We start from the raw sequence: 19,851 nt of genomic DNA, 5'->3' as shown, positions 1-19,851 counted from the left end.
TCATGGCTGTTCTACTTTGTATGACAACGGTCGGTTGAAGATCACACAAATTGTGTTGTAATCAGTGGTGTTTCATAAAATGTTGGAAATATTTTGTTTAAACTTTATAATTCAATATATAGTTAGAGCCAATTATTGAACTTGTTAACTCTTAAAGTAAATGCCTTTTGCAAGAATTGCATTTCTTTTGACAAAAAAAAGTACTTAAAGAATCGTTATTGGGAAAACCGGAATCATTATACTTTCCAATTCCCACCCCTAGTCATGAAACACACCTCTGCTGCATGGTCGAAACTAATGAGTTCCAGGTAAGAACGCTATCGTGACTACGTCGTAAACAAATGTTGCTGTCCCTTTAAATAATTTGAAACAAAGTCATTAAACGGTTAAGCGGGGATTGTGGGAAATGTAGTCGACCGTTTTCAGGGTAGCGCTCTCCTCTGCTCAGCGGGGCAGATGTGGAAGACTACAATCCCACTGGCGCCGGTGTCGCTGTCTTTGGCTCAGTTTCTGTCGACGTGGGAAAAGCGGTCCAAGAGCAAACAACACGCAAATCTATGGGTGTATGCGCTTGAGATGATCCGAGTGTCATGCAAGAGGACGCGTATTTCTGAAAACAAATTCCAGCATGTGGCTCAAACCCGAAGAGGTGCTTCTTAAAAACGCGCTGAAATTATGGGTGACGGAGAAATCCAACGATTACTTCGTGCTGCAGCGCAGACGCGGATCCGGAGAGGACAGCGGAGGATTGACAGGTATATCCATGTGCAAGCTCTAAACATGAAAGGCTGTAACGTTGATGCTTTAATAATTGTGCTAAATAAGTATCCAAGTGTGATGTCTTTTTCGGCGTTACACCTTAAATTATACACGTCAAATGATTTTCAAACTACTGATTTTGTTTTAACCAAAAGTCGTTTTGCAACAGGTCAAGTGTTAAGATATTATTTTTTTTGTTTGTTTGTTTTTGCAAGTTTCGCTATAGTATCAGTGGTCTGATGATGTGCTCTTTTGAGTGCTGACGTCACCACTGCGGTAAACTGACCGTGTGTGCGTAAAGGTACTTAAAAATGCAACATTCCTCCAGACATTATATGTTTAGAAGCTGAAGCCTAAACGGGTTTAATACGGAGAATATTTAGGTAGATCTGACTTCACCTCTCCTTTGACAGCAGTTGTTGCGTCATGCTGTGACGTCAGGATATTTAAGTTTCAGGTGGATTCAGCTTGTTTACTGTTGTTTAGTGTTTACTGAGGTTGTCTTAACAAAGTCCACCTGAAAGAAGGCCGGTGATGTAACTTGGGAATATCTTACCAAAAGGCAACAAGGTTAATGCAAGTTTTGTGTCATTTTAAGTGTCATAAAATAAATAGAATTGTTTATTTTAAAGGTGCACTCATTCATTTTTTTTGCTAACATAATTTCTCAAAACTTAAAACCGTTTTTATGTCACATGGAAGCTCTAGTGATATCAGTATACAAATATTTACTACTTACTAAAATTACTACTAATAATTCAGATTTTTTTTTTTTTTTTTTTTACAATTGATCCACATCCACCATTTCAAATTGACAGAGAGTATGTACAAATAAAACAAGATAAATGCAAGCAGGGCCACAGCTAAAAACGGTTTAATATTATTAACAAACTAATAAATTATTAGTAATAAAAGTCATACTGTCATGGAGTCTCCTCCAGTACAGAGGAACATATGGCCAGAATTGTTAGTGAGCTGATTATAGGTTTTACTCTAATTATTAGTGACTTTTTCCCCCTTTGGAGTTCATCACCATGGAAACATTTGCTTCATGACTAAGAGCTATAATACAGCAGCTTCTTTATGAAGCAGTGTGTATAAGCAAGCAGTGAAGAGAGAACATATTTGCAGTGACTATTATAATAATTTGTCCCTGCTAACATCCCCGGTAGAGACATTGCAAGAAGTAAATCTATTCAAACCTCATATTATTCTATACATTTTATAAATCTCTATTTGAATATTTTTTTTTTTTAATGTAATTTATTCCTGTGATGGCAAAGCTGAATCAGTCATCATTAGTCATTCAGTGTCACATGATCCTTCAAAAATCATTCTATAGCTATAATGATAACGATAGGATAGTTTCATTATAGCTATAAAATAGAGTATATTCATCATAACCTCTGATGGCAAAGTTGAATTTTTGCTGCAAAAAGTCAGTGCCGTTCAAACCTCATATTATGCTATATATTTTATATATCTTTATTTGAATATATTTTAAAATGTTATTCCTGTGATGGCAAAGCTGAATCAGTCATCATTAGTCATTCAGTGTCACATGATCCTTCAAAAATCATTCTATAGCTATAATGTTAACGATAGTTTTATTATAGCTATAAAATAGAGTATATTCATCATAACTATATAAATATAGTTTTTTTTAATTCTAAATATAAAAGATATTATTGGAATCACTTTCACAAAAACATTTTCCAGCTGATGAATGATAAAAACATTGACAACCAATGAGAATCCATCCTGCTTTAATGTGCACTTACATTTTAAAGCGGCAGATGACAAAACTGCACCATGTGCTTATAATTAATACGACAATATTATTCGTGGGTGTGGATGCTAATATAATGATCATTATAGTTATCTTTTGTGTTCATGCCATGGTATGAATGGGCCTTATTATGCTGACTTGGTGCTCAAGAAACATTTCTTTTTATCATTGTTTTAAACAGCTGCTTAATATTTTTGTGGCTTGTCCGATTAATAGAAGGTTCAAAAGAACAGCGGTTATTTGAAATAGAAAAACTATTTTAGACTGGAGTTTTTAAGAAATGTAGCCATGTTTTACGCTCAGGGAGATGTTTTTATAATGTTATGTTTGTTGTTTTACGTCATTGTTTTAGGCCTGCTGGTTGGAACTTTGGACACAGTTTTTGACTCTACAGCCAAAGTTGCCCCGTTTCGCATTTTACACCAGACACCTGACTCTCAGGTGTACTGGATCATCGCCTGTGGTGAGAGAGATGCTGCACACAGTGTTAATGTGTATGTGAGGTCTCATTCAGATTTACGCCTATGGAATGTAGGCTACTCATAAATTATAGGTGCACCAACGTGTGTGTGTGTGTGTGTGTGTGTGTGTGTGTGTGTGTGTGTGTGTGTGTGTGTGTGTGTGTGTGTGTGTGTGTGTGTGTGTGTGTGTGTGTGTGTGTGTGTGTGTGTGTGTGTGTGTGTGTGTGTGTGTGTGTGTGTGTGTGTGTGTGTGTGTGTGTGTGTGTGTGTGTGTGTGTGTAGGAGCATCTTTAGAGGAGATCTCGCAACACTGGGACTGGCTGCAGCAGAACATCATCAGAACTCTCTCTGTGTTTGACTCTGGTGAAGACATCACCAGTTTTGTCCAGGGAAAGATAAGGGTGAGAGGGTTACTTGGCTCCCATTTACCTTTGAATGTTTTTTCCCCTGTTTTCGTGTTTTAGAGGTATTTCAGTCCCAGCATTTGCTCTTGTGTTGACTTTAGTGGTGGTATGTTGTGTTTGTGTAGGGTCTGATAGCAGAGGAGGGCACATCCGCAGATGACGAGGAAGATCCCGAACGCTTCCGGGAGGCAGTGCTGCGCTTTGAACGTCTGTTTGTTTTGCCTCAGAGAGAGAAGCTTGTGACGTATTTCTCTTGCAGCTACTGGAGAGGACGAGTGCCAAACCAGGGCTGGATCTACCTCAGCACCAACTTCCTGTGTTTCTACTCCTATATGCTGGGAAATGAGGGTTAGAAACATGCTGGCCTGCTTACACATAATGCCACAAGCTCTATTACAGTACCATTTTATGGGGGCACGATGTTAAAACATTGCGTGTATTAATGAAGTGGTTTCTAAATCTGTTGGTGCTAAAGCCCCACATATATTATGGCCCTGTTTACACCTGGAATTAAGATGCATTTTGGTTGATTGGATCACAAGTGGATGATGCTAAATACAGGTTTAAACGGGGTCTAAAGCGTTTTGGGCTTGTCCACTTTCAACCACTTCCAGAGGTAGTCGAAAACGCATTCGACCAGATTGCTTTCGTAGTGAAGACCGTAGACACTCATGTGGTTGAATGTGTTCGAACAGCAACAAAAGGCCGCCTACTCTCCGCCTACCGACCTAAGTATGGGAAGCGAACTAGCCAGACCGTATTTAAACTTTGTCAGCTGAAGACCCAAGTTTGGTTAGAAGACGAAAATCGTACCAAGCATAATGTTCTCTCATCATTCCTGATTTCTAACACACACTCACAGAGTTCGCCGTGGTCTTGCCGCTGTCAGAGCAGAAACCAAAGCTGCTGCTCTCCCTATGTTTTCCGTCGTCTCCTTTTGCGTTCATATGTAAATTGTGCAAGCTTATTTTGTCCATTAGATTGAAAGATCTAAAAAAAGCCCATACATTCACCGCCCATAGACCGTCCCCTTGAAGAAACCAGGACAGAAGTGGTTAAAAGTGGACAAAAGAGAAGGAAGAGAGGAGCACCGGGTGTAAACAGGAATTTGTCTCCCTCATCTACTTGTGATCCTTTTTCCAGGGAGCCGCTTCTTAAAATATAATGGCAGCAATGTGTTTTCACTTATGAAGACCCGTGTATTTATACGTGTGAGAAATATATAAAGCATGACATCAAGATGTTGTTTCTCAAATAATATGATTGGTTGTTATTTTCAGCATCTTGTGGCCCCCCTGAACCCCTGTATTAACATGTAACCAAATTACATTATCATACCTAAGTTTACATTGCAATGAGTACTCATTATTTAGCAACTTGGAAATGGCCATTTTTTCCACATGCAAAGAGGTTAACCAATCATAATTGAGGACATTTACATAGCAAAGTCCTAAAGGGATAGTTCACGCAAAAACGGAAATTCTGTCATCATGTACTCACCCGTATGTCGTTCCCAACCTGTATGACTTTCTTTCTCCTGAGTATTTTAAGACAAGATATGTCACGTATTACTCTACAAGCACTTCATATATTGTGGTTTCCTCCTTTTACAGTTGGCATCACTTATATTATTCATAATTTGTGCATTTCTTGCTTAGTGAAACGGGTGTATCCCTGGGATGAAGTGAGCCGCCTGGAACGTACGTCAAGCGTGATGTTGACAGAGAGCATCCGTGTGCGTGTGCGTGGAGAGGATCATTTCTTTTCGATGCTCCTGAGACTCCAGCAGACGTATCTGATCATGCAGCAGCTGGCCGACTTTGCCATTGTGCGGTTCTTCGATAAAGAAACATTTAATGCTGAACATCCACTAGCCAACCCCCTTCACATCACGCAAAGGTGCATTCATTTTATTAATCTAAATGTTTTCTTTTGTTTGTTTTTTTACTGAACAATGTCTGACTCTACTGTAATCTTTGCAGGGCTCTGGAAATACATGCACGGAATCAGTCATTCCGAGCTTTTTTCCGGTTGCCACATGAGGAAAACCTTTGTGAAGTGTACGAGAGTTTCCTCTGGGTTCCATTCAGCCACGTCAATGCGCTTGGAAAAATCTGTGTCTCTGAGAACTATCTGTGCTTTGCAAGCCAGGATGGTTCTCAGTGCCATCTCATAATACCTCTATGGGAGGTGCGTAAACTGCTCATTTTTCTGCAAACTGTTAAGAAATCTGTCACGGTGAAGAAAAAGTAGTATGCTTAATTGTGTTGAATCTGCACTTGTAATGTACTTCAAATCTGAAAAGTATATTTAAAAAAAAAAAAGCTGTATTTGCAGATAATATAAATTAAATAAAAGGCCACCTAACTGTACATTACAGTACCCTTAAAGGAACACGCCGACTTTTTGGGACTTAGTCACAGCGTGTACAAATAACAAGGTCACATGAGACACAGCCATCTTCTAGCGAAGCACTGCTACTTGGGCGGAGTGATTAGCGCAACACTCTGAGCGAACTCTCTGCTCCTCACCACGTGGCTTCTCAGGTGTTGCGAGCAAATCACTCCGCAGAAGTAGCAGTGCTTCGCCTTCTGAGAATATAGTTCCCAGTATGTATACGGTTAGAAGATGGCTGTGTCTCATGTGTCTCATTTGTACATGGCTGTGACTATACAAATCACAACATAGATAGGAAAATGATGGCGTTATTTTGTCACGCCCGGAGATGAGAAGGGTATGGACTTATCTAACTCTGGGGGATACGGTGAATAAGCTAAACTCCCAAAAAGTTGGCGTGTTTCTTTAACTTTCATTTATATGTATTCATTTAGTAGATGCTTTAATTCAAATTGACTTACAAATGAGGAATACAACAAGTGATTTGTGTGTATTCATGTATTAACACTAAAAAACACTTTTATAAAGTGCACTTTGTAATAATGTCAAATTAAAAGTTTAACTTTGATTTTCTTTTAGAGAAGTACACTTATTTTGATATGTTGACTAACATAACTAAAGGACATGTAAATTACTTGATTATAATTTATTTATGTAGTGTGTTATGATATTTTACACTTAAAGTTATTCTTTATATTTACTACATTACAACTTTGACATTACAAATATGTAATTACAAATATATATATATATATATATATATATATACATGACATAAGTTTCAGTGTGTTTGCTTATTTCTGTGTGTTTATGGCATTAATGTATGCCTGCAGGTGTTTAGTGTGGAGCTGCCAGACCGCAGTAGTCGTGCCCTGACTGTGTGTCTACGTGGCAAAAGAGCTTTGCGTTTTTCTGAGGTTCGGGATTTTGAGCGACTTGCTGCCACCATCCGCAGAAAGTGTGGCACAGCAGGAAGCCCCCAGCATTGTATCAGTAATCCGGTAATTCCTCTATACTACAGCCACTAATGTAAAGAAATTATGTGTTACCTTACCATATCTTACCATGATAATACCATTATTATATTTATTCCATAGCAATTAAAAATGTCACAGGCAGTCTCAAATTAAAAATATCCCACATTTCATGGCATGATTTTGTAAAAAAAAAAAAAAAGAAACAAAAATAACTGTACAAATCCCAGAGGATACTTATTGGACACTAAATTGTATGTGTGTGTCTTTCTCTCCGAGGATGAGGAGGGTGTGATGGTGGGGCAAAGTCAAGCCGTCAGCACTGAAGCTCTCATGAACGTCTTTCATCCACACGATGCGGAAAACCTTGACCCCAAAATGGTAACCTTATTGCAATATTGGTGTAACGTTAGTTAAGTAAAGAAGAATTAATGGAATCAAAGCAAGTGGTTTACACTAACATACAAAGGTTTGGGATTAGATTTTTTTTAAATATATATATACATATATATATATATATTTACTCAGTGAGGACACATTAAACTGATCAACAGTGACAGTAAAGACGTTTTCTATTCATTAGGGAATTCTGAAAAAAATGTATCATAGATTCCACAAAAATGTTAGGCAACACATCTGTTTTTAACATTAATGATAATTGGAAATGTTTCTTGAGCAACAAATCAGCATATTAGAAAGACTTCTGACGGATCATGTGACACTGAAGATTGGAGCAATTATTCAGCTTTGGCATCACAAGACATTTTTTATTAAAATAGAAAACAGTCTATTTTATAAGTAAATGCATCCTTTATGAGCAAACTTTTGATCCCACTGTTGACAGCTGAAGGAGCGAATGAAGGAGCAGTCGTGGCAGATTCACTTCGCTGAATATGGGCGTGGTACCGGAATGTTTTGCACCAAAAAAACACGTGATCTCATTGTACGAGGAGTTCCAGAGACTCTCAGAGGAGAACTGTGGATGCTCTTCTCAGGTGTGTGTGTGTGTGTGTGTGTGTGTGTGTGTGTGTGTGTGTGTGTGTGTGTGTGTGTGTGTGTGTGTGTGTGTGTGTGTGTGTGTGTGTGTGTGTGTGTGTGTGTGTGTGTGTGTGTGTGTGTGTGTGTGTGTGTGTGTGTGTGTGTGTGTGTGTGTGTGTGTGTGTGTGTGTGTGTGTGTGTGTGTGTGCGCGCAGTAGGTGTGTGCTGCAGTTTGTACATGTATGTTTGCTTGTGTTATAGGTGCAGTGCATGACATGACCTCTCACCCTGGGTACTACGGGCGCCTGCTGGAGGAGTGCATGGGCAGCAGCTCACTCGCGTGTGATGAGATTGAGAGAGATCTGCATCGCTCTCTTCCAGAACACCCAGCATTCCAGAGTGACACAGGAATCTCGGCCCTTCGCCGCGTCCTGACTGCCTATGCTCACCGCAACCCCAAAATCGGCTACTGCCAGGTATACGCACACGTGACTCTTTCATTTAGTCTTCACACATGGTCTCAGCATCAGATGGTACATTTCACAGGACATCTGATGCTTCTTGTGCACACATTAAAAAAAAAGCTTTCTCAAAGCCATCAAGTTGCACTCTGATTGATTGTCTACACAATCTCAGAGAGTCATACAGGTTTGTAATGGTCTAGTGTTTTCATGGCATAGAATTTTTTGAAATATTCACTTAGCAAATGTTTAAATGTCAGTTTAAGTGACCGGTTGTAGCTTTAAGGGGAGCAGACTTTATGATGGTGTATGTCTGTACGCAACATCCTGCTATCTACCAAACTATCACACCAAAAACTCTAGCCCTAACCCGGCCCTGGCCTGTGGTGTTCGAGCTCTACCCAACCCCAGCCCGACAACGCCTGCAATTTTTCAGCCCGAACCCGACCCGAGACCAACATTAATATCACTTTAAGCTCTCTCTGACGTGCGCTCTCTAATGCGCGCGGTCTCTGCTACACGCAAACACTCACAAGTCACACGCTAATAAGAGGTACAATTTTATTATAGGCCTGAAACATCATGCCCACAAAAATTGTACAGACATTGCAGAGAAGCATAAGCATGCAGTAGAGAATATAGCACTACGGGATCCAACCGCAAAAATAAGTAAATAAACAGCCTTTCTTTGCTTTTAAGTAACTGAAGAACAATTTTCAAATCAATGTTCAAAAATGAAGAAATCTTCGCCAACTGGATAATGTTAAATTATATTAATCGGAACTTTTATTAACTCCCCATGCTCCAACTTCTCCCTGATGCACTGCATGGTCAACTGTCACCTGTTAATGCAAGTGAGTGACATGTGCGTAAATGCGTATTGCGTTTGTGTTGCTTTGGCGATGTACAATATTTATAATATAACATCAATATATCAATATCATATATCAATCAATATAACAATATTTCATACACACTATGTGACGTGTGCTCTGCACGTATATTATGGGCACAATGAAAGGAGAGAAGCTAAATAAGCCCAAGTCCGATCTGTAAAAAAAAAAAAAAAAAATGGCCCGAGCCCGGCCCGATTGAGCTTATCGTTTCGGGGCTTGCAGACCTCTATATCACACACACAATTATTCATTACCATGCACAAAAACAAAAATATTTTTTATTGCACATTGCACCGATATTTGATATTGAATCAGATAAAACGAGAAACAGCTAAATCTATGGTAATAAAGAACATAACATGAACTATGGAGCCTCATATAAAAAAAAATGTGTGCATTGCTTTGTCTATGCACACAATTCATATATTCATTTATCTCCCAAATCACCTCAAAAAGGAGTATCTCTTATCCTGGAATCCATAAAGGGTCAGTAAGACTTTTTCTTTTCAAATCTTGTTACATAATTTAAAGCAATTCTGAGTAAAAGTGCATCAGGCCTGAATGCTGCCGGAGCACTTTACAAGAAAGCAGGAGATAAACTTGACTGGTTGTATCACAGATGGATGACTGAAGACCTCCACAAACACAGTGGATTAAACCATACTGGTTTAATCTCACTCATTGTTTATATGTCGGTCTGTCCAGGCGATGAATATCCTGACGTCGGTGTTGTTGCTGTATGCTAAAGAGGAAGAGGCCTTCTGGCTGCTGGTTGCTGTGTGTGAACGAATGCTCCCAGACTACTTCAATCGCAGAATTATTGGTATGTGTGTGAGAGCTGGTTATACACATCTCATACCCAGAATGTCATTGAATAATCTTAATAAATTTGCAGGTTGCCAAATGTGTCGTAATTACTTGCCCTCACAACTGAAGTGAATTATTATTACTGAGCTTTGTTAAGGTGTGCTCTACAATTATCAAATGTTTATTTTAGCTTACAGTATTATTCAAGTCTCCGTGTGTATGTTTTCCAGGTGCCCTGGTGGACCAAGCCGTGTTCGAGGAACTGATCCGTGAGCATCTAACCCAGCTGACCGAACACATGACAGACCTGTCGTTCTTCTCGTCAGTGTCGTTGTCATGGTTCCTGACTCTCTTTATCAGTGTACTGCCAATTGAGAGTGCTGTGAATGTTGTCGATTGCTTCTTTTATGATGGAATCAAAGCCATTCTGCAGCTTGGCCTTGCTGTGCTCGACTACAATATGGACAATCTGCTTTGTTGCCATGACGACGCAGAAGCTGTCACGGTCCTCAACAGGTGATTGGAACATTGTCATTTCATAATAGCCAAGCATGTGGGTAGCAAGCTGGATTGTTCCTTCTATCAGTTCCTTTTATTTGTGTGGCCTGTCTTCCTCTTATGAGCAACATAGTATATAGTAAAGGGTTGACGACTGTGAAAATCACAAAAATCTATTTGCATGTATGTTTATTATTAATACTACATGGATTATTTTGTCCATGCTGTGTTATTCATTCAGCAAAGATAAGGATGACCGAACCTACAGAGTGTCCTTGGATGACAAACTGCTGTTTAATTGTAAACAGCATCTTTGGTTTTTGCTGTGGATTTTTATATTTACAAACTCAATCTGTCTTCATATTTGACTTTATCCTTCAGGTTTTTTGACAATGTCACAAATAAAGACAGTCCTCTACCAGCTACCGTGCAGCAGGCATCTGCAACAACCAATGACAAATCAATACAAAAGATTGACATCTGTGATCTCATCAAAGAGGCGTACGAGGTAAATCTGCACACTTTAATACACTTTAGTGAACATTAAAATCTGTCTGTACAAAGAAAAAAACCTGTTAGGGATGTAAGTCACTTTGGATAAAAGCGTCTGCTAAATGATTAAATGTAATGTCTTTGTTAATACTTCTTTGACAATTAACACTTAACACAGGTTGACAGATTTTATAGTTTTGTGTAAATTTTGTGTTAACGGAAGGACGGACCCCCCCCCCCCCCTCCCCCCCCCCCCACACACACACACACACACACACCCCACACCCCCCTCTGACAGGCCTGAAACAGACAGAATAATGAGGCATCTTTGTTTCAGAAATATGGAGACATTCGAACAGAGGAAGTGGAAAACATGCGGAAGAAAAACAAGCTTTGTGTCATTCAGACATTGGAGGACACAACAAAACAAAATGTAGTAAGTACAAATGTGTGTGAACCTTATTCATTTACAGTCCTTATATAATATGAATTTTGAAAATAAAGAAACAAAAATGCATTATAAAACTACATTCATTAATTTCATGGCAAATTAGATTTTGATCAGCAAGATTTTATGTATTTTTCATCAAATAAATGCAGCCTTTTAGTGAGCATAAGAGGCTTTTTTCAAAAACATTGACTTTGTAATGTGGTGTAATCTGCATAATTTCTTCTTTACACATTGTTTGCATATACAGTGGCAGTGAAGTTTATTGTCCCTGGAAAATTGTTTAATAGTCAATATAATATATATTTTTTTTGTGTGTGTCATATTACTCCAGTTGCGTGTTGTTGCTCAAGGTGTGAAGTTCAGTGCTGCTCAGCTGGACGAGCTTTACTTGCTTTTTAAGGTGAGGAGTTACACTGTACAAACTGGTGCTTTTCAGTAATAAAGGCTTCAAAATACGGCCGCTGCCACATGAACTGTGTGTGCTTGTGTGTCTTTTAAATTTATTTTGTTGAGTATGTGTGAGTGTGGGCATATGGATATATAGTGTCTATGTTTGTGTGTTGCAGAGGCAGCACTTTGTGAGCTGTTACTGGTCAGTGTGTAGTCCTGCCCTGCAGAACCATGACCCAAGCCTGCCATATCTGGACCAGTATCAGCTGGATCAGTCCCAGTTTAGTAGCCTGTTTAACCTCCTGCTGCCATGGACCACACATACGCACGCATGCTCGCTGGCAAGATCAGCCTTTCATATTCTGGACGAGAATGGAGATGGACTTGTGAACTTTAAAGAATTCATATGCGGTCTGGGTAAGTGGAGCCTAACTCTGCCCTTTGACCTTTCACCTCAGTACATAGCAGCTTGGTTTCCAATCTGTCAGATTCATTCAAGTGTGTGTGTGTGTGTGTGTGTGTGTGTGTGTGTGTGTGTGTGTGTTGCAGATATCTTATACAACCGATCATTCACAGAAAAACTAAAACTTCTCTTCAAACTACACCTTCAACCAGGTAAACTAATTCTCTGAATCTCTCCCACTGTCCTATAATGTTTAGTGTGAACATAATATGGTTATGTATGTATATATTATTGTGCAATGATTTGTATAATTGTATGGATTCATCTCTGTATATCTGTCCCCTTTACGAACTTATGCAATTTGTATATCTTATACCTCAGTAACCCTTAATTATCTATATATCTGACCCATGTATAACCCTGTATAATCTAGAAGTCTTACTCCTCAATAACCTTTTAGAATCTATACAGGGTAATAGTTGGCTCAGATATATAATCTATATGTCATCTAACCCCTCTATAACCCTGTTTAAAGCTGCAGTCCGTCGTTTTTCCTCTTTGTCGCCATCTCTGTTAGAAATCTGCAATTGCAGTTATTCGCGGAATTATTAACTGTGCGTGGGTAGTAAATCAGCATGAAACAGCGCGGATGAACACAATGTATTGAGGCTGCTGCGTCGCTGATACTGTACTGTCATCATCAGCAATCTCAGAGTATACTTTTTGAAAGTGTCAACATTAGAATTTTCATCGGAAAATGTCATCTGAACAAGTAAGTAACATTCACGTTTGTTCTGACCAAATTCGGGGGGTGGGGGGAAGCATTGCAGTGGGCTATATCATGCTGATTAAATCTAACGATTGCTTATATCACGTCAAAACATGAAAAATATATTTTTTCTGAAGTCCGAAGTCTTTGTGTTTTACAACTGGTGAATCTCCAGTTGTCACTGGTGATTGTCGCTTTAAACTTTCGGGATCCGCCATACTAAGTGCTAAGCTAAATCTCCACCTCCATCATCCACACACGCTAGCGTGGACTCCTTCTCTATGTGTACAGAAGTGACGTTATGACGCAAAGACATGCTCGAAATTCCCGCGGAAATCCACCAGTACCACTGGAATTAAAATCATTATTACAAGCTTACCGTTTTGAATCGAGGTAAGGCAAGCAGATCGTTTTGAACACTGGCTGGTTACGTTTTTTTTCAAAAATGTCTTTTTTTATATTTTTAAACCCAAAAAAGTGCCGGACTGCAGCTTTAATCTATATACAGTATCTGACCCCTCTGTATAATCTATATATCTAACTTCTCTACACCTTCTCTTTATTTGTAAACATTTAGTTATTTAGTTAGTTAGTAAGTAAGTTATTGGACACTTTCTCATCCAAAGGAATTTAAACCGCAACGGCAACAGTTCTTCTAGTCTTGGAAGGCCATAATAGTGATATGGGACCTACGTAATATGAGCCAATAACCTTTGTATTACTTGCCTGTTTTGTAACAACGAAGATAACACCACTTTATCTAAATCCCCATCAATCTTGATGTAATTGGCTGCCTTAAAAAAAAAAAAAAAAAATAGGCCATTGTGATAAGTGCAGATTTGTCCAGAACCTACAAAAGATCATGACCATTTTTTTTACCAGTACAAAAAAAAATAAATAGAAGAATGTGTGTTTCTGCATATATTCATATTTTGTGTTTCTTCAGGGACCCAGGAGTGTAAGATTTTACCGTCGTCTAGATTTTTTCCTCCAGCTGAAGATCACTCTTTCTCCACTCGTCTTTCTGGTCAGCTTTCACTCCTTTCTGTGGCTCCCTATGCCTTTCTTTTTACTCTTTCTTCTGGGTGTGTTATAATGTTAGTGATTTATTTTCATGTTTGTGTGTGTTATTTTCATGTTTGTGTGTTGTGTGTAGTATTTTTTATTTGTGCTTAAGAGGAACTAATCAACTAACATCAAAAAAAGTTTACTTTCTAGAAAATACACCAAATTTTGGTCTTTTATCAAGAAGCAGAAGCTTAAATCCCTGCCCACCCTAAAAAAAGCTTATTAAATATATGTCTATATGTATGCATGTATATCTGTTCATTAATGTGTCACTGTTTTGTGGCTGTACATTTTCTCCTCTTTTCCTTGTAGACTCTGCAGAGGATGGAGTGATCAGAAAATGTCCAGAGAGAGGTGGAGTATTCATCCCTGTCTTATAATCATGTTATCATATATATAATCACCATCATATCAAACAATATCACAAAATAAACCATAACAGGGTGGTCAGGGTCACTGTGCAAAAACCAAATGACTGCATTTTTACTTGGCTACTTACCAAATAAATGGATAGCCAGAACATATTGATGTGAGTTGAAATTATTGGATTACGTGAAAGGAAAGAGATTGGTTGGCAGACAGAAACATCAAATGATTATACTATATAAATATATTTTACCACAAAATGCTGCGATCGACCAATCAGAATCGAGTATTCCAGGAAACTGTGTAAAAATCTGATGTATTTTGCCCCTCAGGTCGTGCTAAAGTAGATCTGCAAGAATATCTGAAACAGTGGCAGGAAGACTTGCAGCGGAGAGATGAGAATATTAAAGATCTGCCCAGAATTAATCAGGTACACATAGAGAAATGAAACATGGTCGGAATGTAATGGGTACGTAAATCTGCAATGTCTTTGTGCAGGAAAAAGTCAATGGTATTAAATGGCATTATCCAGCCATTTAATAATGATTGAACATTATCTGTTGACTTTTTTCTTGTGTGATGCTGAGATTTTTCACTTTATGTACTGCTGATCTGTGTACATTAACCAAACGTAGCATCGCTACTAACTGTCCAATGTTTACCTTGTTGTTTTAACATTGTTTGTGCACATCGTCTGAAAGCTGAGCAAAGGCAATAATCAAATATTCTCTTATAAAGTTCCTTCTTTCTCATATATACCGTAGTGTTGAGAAGTTTGGGAAGTCATTCATTTTATTGAATTGTTTTATTTGGATAAAGATTTTATTTGATCAAATACAGAAAATCAGTAATATTGTAGAAATATGATTTCCATTTAAAATAACTTTTATTATATATATATATATATTATTTTATTTTTTATTTTTTTAATGTAATTTATTCCTGTGATGGCAAAGCTATAATTTCAGCAGCGTCATTACGCCAGTCTTCAGTGTCACATGATCCTTCAGGAATCATTCTGATATGCTGATTTAGTGTTTAAGAATTCTTTTTTATTTAAATCATTGTTGAAAATATTGTGCTGCTTAATATTTTGTGGAAACCGTGATACGTTTTTTAGAAATATATTTAGAAAGTATGATGAGAATAATTTTCTGTATTCTTTGCTGTCACATTTTTCCTTGTAGAATAAATGTATTAATTAAAAAATAACTTTTGAAAAGGCAGTGTATGTAAATAATAATATATATTAAAAGAATGCAGTATTACAAAAATACTGTAAGTGTACTATTAAAATAGGAATATATTTTATTAAATTGGAATATGAGTATTTAATCTCTGAAATGAATCTGGGACATCAAGGTGGTTTCGCATGCTTATTTGAATACAGCACCTGGTTTGCTTAGTCCTGATGTTGATTCCACAAATACATTGAGGTGTTTTGACAATTGTGTCAACAGTGTCCATTCTCTACTGACTAACATTGTTCAGTGCGGTTCTATTCCTGTTCTCTGGCATAGTCTGTGAGTCTCGCTGTTCTTTGTCCTGAACACACAACTTGTTCTTGCCCTCAAACTTAAGTTTAGACCTGTTTTATTAAAGTGTAATAGGAATGTTGCCCATTTCTGAACATATTTGTTGTGGTTAATGTGAAGCCATGTAAATGCAGTTCAAATCAATGAAATAGACTGTATTTGTTCCAGGTGCAGTTTATTCGTTTGACGAAGACTCTGTATGGTGTGTTCCACGGTGATGAGGAGGAGGAGAGTCTGTACCGCGCCGTGGCGCGAGTGACCAGTCTTCTGTTGCGAATGGAGGAGGTGGGGCGGAAGCTACAGCAGAGCAGCCCGCAAAAAACACCCACCAGCACGGCTCAGACAGAGACCTCCCCAACATTACCCATCAGCCCTGAGGCCGAGACCCTCGCTGAGGGTGAAGGCACCCAGGACCACACTGAGTCTCCGGTCAGTCAACATGAAACCGTCCCGTCCCGCTCTGACATTACCCCAAACTCAACTTCGCGCCCTTCTACGCCCACCAGCAGTCCCACCGGAACCAGCAGCCCTGCGTTGGACACACCAACAGACATTCCCAGCTCACCCTCCACGGTCAGAGATGGGGACTGGAGTTTCTCCTTCGAGCAGATTCTCGCATCTCTCCTGAATGAACCGCCTGTCGTTCGCTTCTTCGAACGGGCTATTGACACAAACGCTCTGATCGCACACGCACGTAAAAACCAGCTTAAAGACGCACACTAAAACACTATTTCAGAGCAATCACAGCAAAACACTGCCCTAAAAGCCATAAGCCCTTCCTCCTTCTCTCTTTCTCTTACTCTGTGCAACCTCTACAGGTCAGTGTTTGTGAAACACTTATATGTCTGTTAAAGATGGGGAAATCGTTTAATTTAAATACAAATGCACATATGCAGGTCAAAGGGACAAACAAAAAAGAATTGAGGTATAAAATGATTCAGATTGTATAGTATGAGGAAAGAAGTAAAACGGGTATGAGGTTATTTAATGTCAAATAAATGATTAGTGTTAGATGTAATTTATGTAATATAGAGGATAGGTGATATAATGTAGATGAAGGTATTATGATGTAATATAGAGAACTGAATGATGTATTTTATTCTAAATGATAATATAAATGGCACCTGTGATTTGGGATGATGGCATGAAAAGGCTTTGCCTTCTTTAAGTTACCTCAGAATATTCCTCCAGCTCTCATTCCCAGCCTGACCTAATTCACGTAAGCACATGTAAAACCACAAAAGGTAGGATAATTCTAAGGGAAATCAAAGTGCTATGCTTTTGAACTGCTGACAAACTATGTTGTTTGAAAATTCGTTCAAAATATCTCCGTCCATTGAACATGTCACCTGACATTACTTACCCTACTAAAATGCTCCATGAAATGAAATTGTGCTCTTTTTGTAGAGGCTTGATTAGGAAATCCCCACAATGGGCTTATGCCAATCAGGAGGCAGAGTTTAGTCCGCATCATATCCATCGCACTGAAGGTCTGCATTAGGAATCCAGATCATAGCTGTTTAATTCTGATTCACTGAATGTGTTTGTGTCTACAAACCGGAATCTGTGGTTTATGCCTTATTAGTTTTTGATTCAGGTCTTCACGGATACGAATATCAACAAGTGCTTCCATTTAACGAAACCTATTTCATCTTTCCTCTTATTGATTTGTAAACATTTATCGCAACCATTTAGATTATAATGCAATCCATTTCCAAATAATGCAAATTTTGTCATAAAACAAGGATATTTTCTGCCATTATTTTACAGATTAAAAAATCTCATACAGAACATACTGAAATGCTCTAGCAAGGAAAATATGTACAACTATTGCGCTGTAAATTATATGCACAGTCATTTTTCTGTCAGAGGTCATGTAATCAAACCTGTAAGAAACACTAAGTGATGAGTCGACCAATCGTAAGTAAAATATGTTGTATGATGCTTAAAATGGACCAATGAATATGCAGAATTGTTCTTATTTTTCAGCTTTGTGTAAATGTTGAGAGCTTGTGACGAATGCAAAAAGGGAAGTTGATGTTTTGTGGTTATTCTGTTTAAAGCTATGTCAGGTCTATACCAGCTAAACAAGTTTTTCGTTCAATGTTTAATGAAGTAATTATGTTCTTCTAAAGTTAAAAGGCGCCTAAGACAAGGAAGCCATAGTGCGTATTTTGTATTTGTTTGGTTGTTCATCTAAGGAAAATGCTGTTTTTGTTTTGCTTTCTTGCACACAAACCTCCAATTCCATAGTAAACCCGCTCTGGACTTTGCAGATGGAGTTGAATTGAAAGTTAAATTATTAGTGTTACATCTTCTCCAAGTCACTCTTGCTGTTCATACTGAACATTTGATGTTCACTTCATGTACTGCGGGGTAATAGTGTGGTCGTTTTGATTAGATTTTTTTTGTTACAAACTGTTTGTGCCTCATAAACTCTGTCACATAATGAAAATGTAATGATAAAATAAAATGTATGAAGAAAACATCGTCCATCTCTATTTTTCTCTAATCTCTAATGTTGTAGGAGCAACATCGATGTTGATCCAGGAACATGCTCTTCATGGGCAGAACAAGTTAAGCCTCCTGGTAAAATGAGAACAATGTAAGCAGGACGTCCACAGTGCTGTCAATAGAGTGATCGATCCCAACTGCAGACATGCAGACAAGTCCCTGCTGTGATCTGCTTCAGCTGCCTTTGATAGGTCACATGAGGAATGTTACATAATTTATGAAGTCCATGTTGGCACAGCTTGACATGTCCTATGACCCCTGCCACTGTGACAACACCTGTTATGAGACATGATTTTCTTAAAAGGGGGAGATTGCAACCCCTTTGGGTCATCAGACAGTTTTATAACAGTGTATAATTATAGGCAAAGACCATAGAAATAAAATGCAGTAAGGTAAAATGATCGCTAGGCCTATTATTTTTTGGCAAGCATGTTCTAGCTCACTCAAAAATGTAATGGCAGATATGTTTAAGATTAGCAAGCAAACTGTAGATTCATTATGCAAAATACTGTTTCCACACAAAAAGCAATTATTTCGGCATGTTACCTCACATACTCTCCTCCATTGACTAGAGCGGCCTCTGATCTTATTGGGATCCCATGACAAGTCGCAATGAAACAGCAGTTTAGGCGGATCTTCTCTGCCACGTTGTGACGTAGCTACATCTGCGTGTAGGCTACCTGATTTGGTTCTATATTTTTTGGCTGTTGATTGGATTTTGAGATTTGGGCTTTGCACTCAAAAAAATAAGTGATCTTGCTGTCGATTGTGGATGGTTTAAGCAAAATAAATGACTGTAGATGTCCAGCATATGTCACCAGAGAATTCTGTAATTTTACCAGAAGATCGGAGCTATGATATTCTGCTGACAAATATGTATGAAGTCAGTAATAATAATAATAATAATATGCATGGATGAAACATTCACACACAAAACATACTACATTTAGAAAATAGATGGGGTGAATTTTCATTTCATGTCAACTTTAGAGGTTGTAGTCTCCATCTGGGGGAAAGTCTCTGTCTCTGGTCATTTCAAAATGTGAAAGATATGTTCCAAAAGACCAAAACCTAGTGGGCCTAATGTTTTTTTACATTTTATTATTCTGTACTGAAAGTGTCTAATTTTTCACCGATCTTTCATCTATTTGAAAATGCATACATTTTATTTCAACTAATATTTGTGTATTTGTTGTGACAGTATCAAGCTATTAGCTTAGCAACAGGGCAAATGTGATTGTTTAACCTTCTTACTTTTAACCTTCTTACAGATTAGTCACTTTTGAGGCTGCTTTTCAGTCAGGATGATGCCTCCTTTGAATGACCAACATCTCTAGCTCCAAAACCTTGTGAGCTGTCTAGCTGTCTGCTTGACATTACAGTCCATAGCTGCCTGACACGTTATTAAACTGTTTGGATCTGCTGAAATACGTTTTGCA

The 19,851-nt window shown here is 38.3% G+C and overlaps 1 protein-coding gene across 2 annotated transcripts; it reads left to right on the top strand.

The window, feature by feature from the left end:
- Nucleotides 1–361: 361 nt before the first annotated feature.
- tbc1d8b (TBC1 domain family member 8B) lies at nt 362–18,391 on the top strand. 2 transcript variants are annotated; one of them, XM_079607069.1, is made up of 21 exons: nt 362–755; nt 2,901–3,011; nt 3,292–3,410; nt 3,539–3,761; nt 5,072–5,312; nt 5,396–5,603; nt 6,644–6,811; nt 7,064–7,165; nt 7,629–7,779; nt 8,024–8,238; nt 9,825–9,942; nt 10,157–10,442; nt 10,806–10,932; nt 11,254–11,352; nt 11,699–11,767; nt 11,934–12,174; nt 12,307–12,372; nt 13,876–13,956; nt 14,310–14,351; nt 14,696–14,793; nt 16,067–18,388. In XM_079607069.1, the coding sequence occupies exons 1-21, from the start codon at nt 629–631 to the stop codon at nt 16,619–16,621; spliced, it is 3,447 nt and encodes a 1,148-aa protein (XP_079463195.1). In that variant the 5' UTR covers nt 362–628; the 3' UTR covers nt 16,622–18,388. The 2 variants fall into 2 exon arrangements, with proteins under 2 accessions (XP_079463195.1, XP_079463196.1); XM_079607070.1 differs by lacking the exon at nt 13,876–13,956 and having other exon boundaries at nt 16,067–18,391.
- The last annotated feature ends 1,460 nt before the right edge of the window (nt 18,392–19,851 follow it).

This window comes from Phoxinus phoxinus (genome assembly GCF_949152265.1).
Source record: "Phoxinus phoxinus genome assembly, chromosome: 3".
NCBI lineage: Eukaryota > Metazoa > Chordata > Actinopteri > Cypriniformes > Leuciscidae > Phoxinus > Phoxinus phoxinus.
Note: the sequence above shows the minus strand (reverse complement) of the source record. Positions and strands in the feature narration are given on the sequence as shown.

Excerpts from the sequence above, each read along its gene's own strand:
- tbc1d8b (XM_079607069.1), top strand. The coding sequence starts at position 629 with ATGTGGCTCAAACCCGAAGAGGTGCTTCTTAAAAACGCGCTGAAATTA. Across the intron at positions 6,812-7,063 it reads AGCATTGTATCAGTAATCCG|GATGAGGAGGGTGTGATGGT; the intron begins GTAATTCCTCTA and ends TTTCTCTCCGAG. Across the intron at positions 7,780-8,023 it reads ACTGTGGATGCTCTTCTCAG|GTGCAGTGCATGACATGACC; the intron begins GTGTGTGTGTGT and ends CTTGTGTTATAG.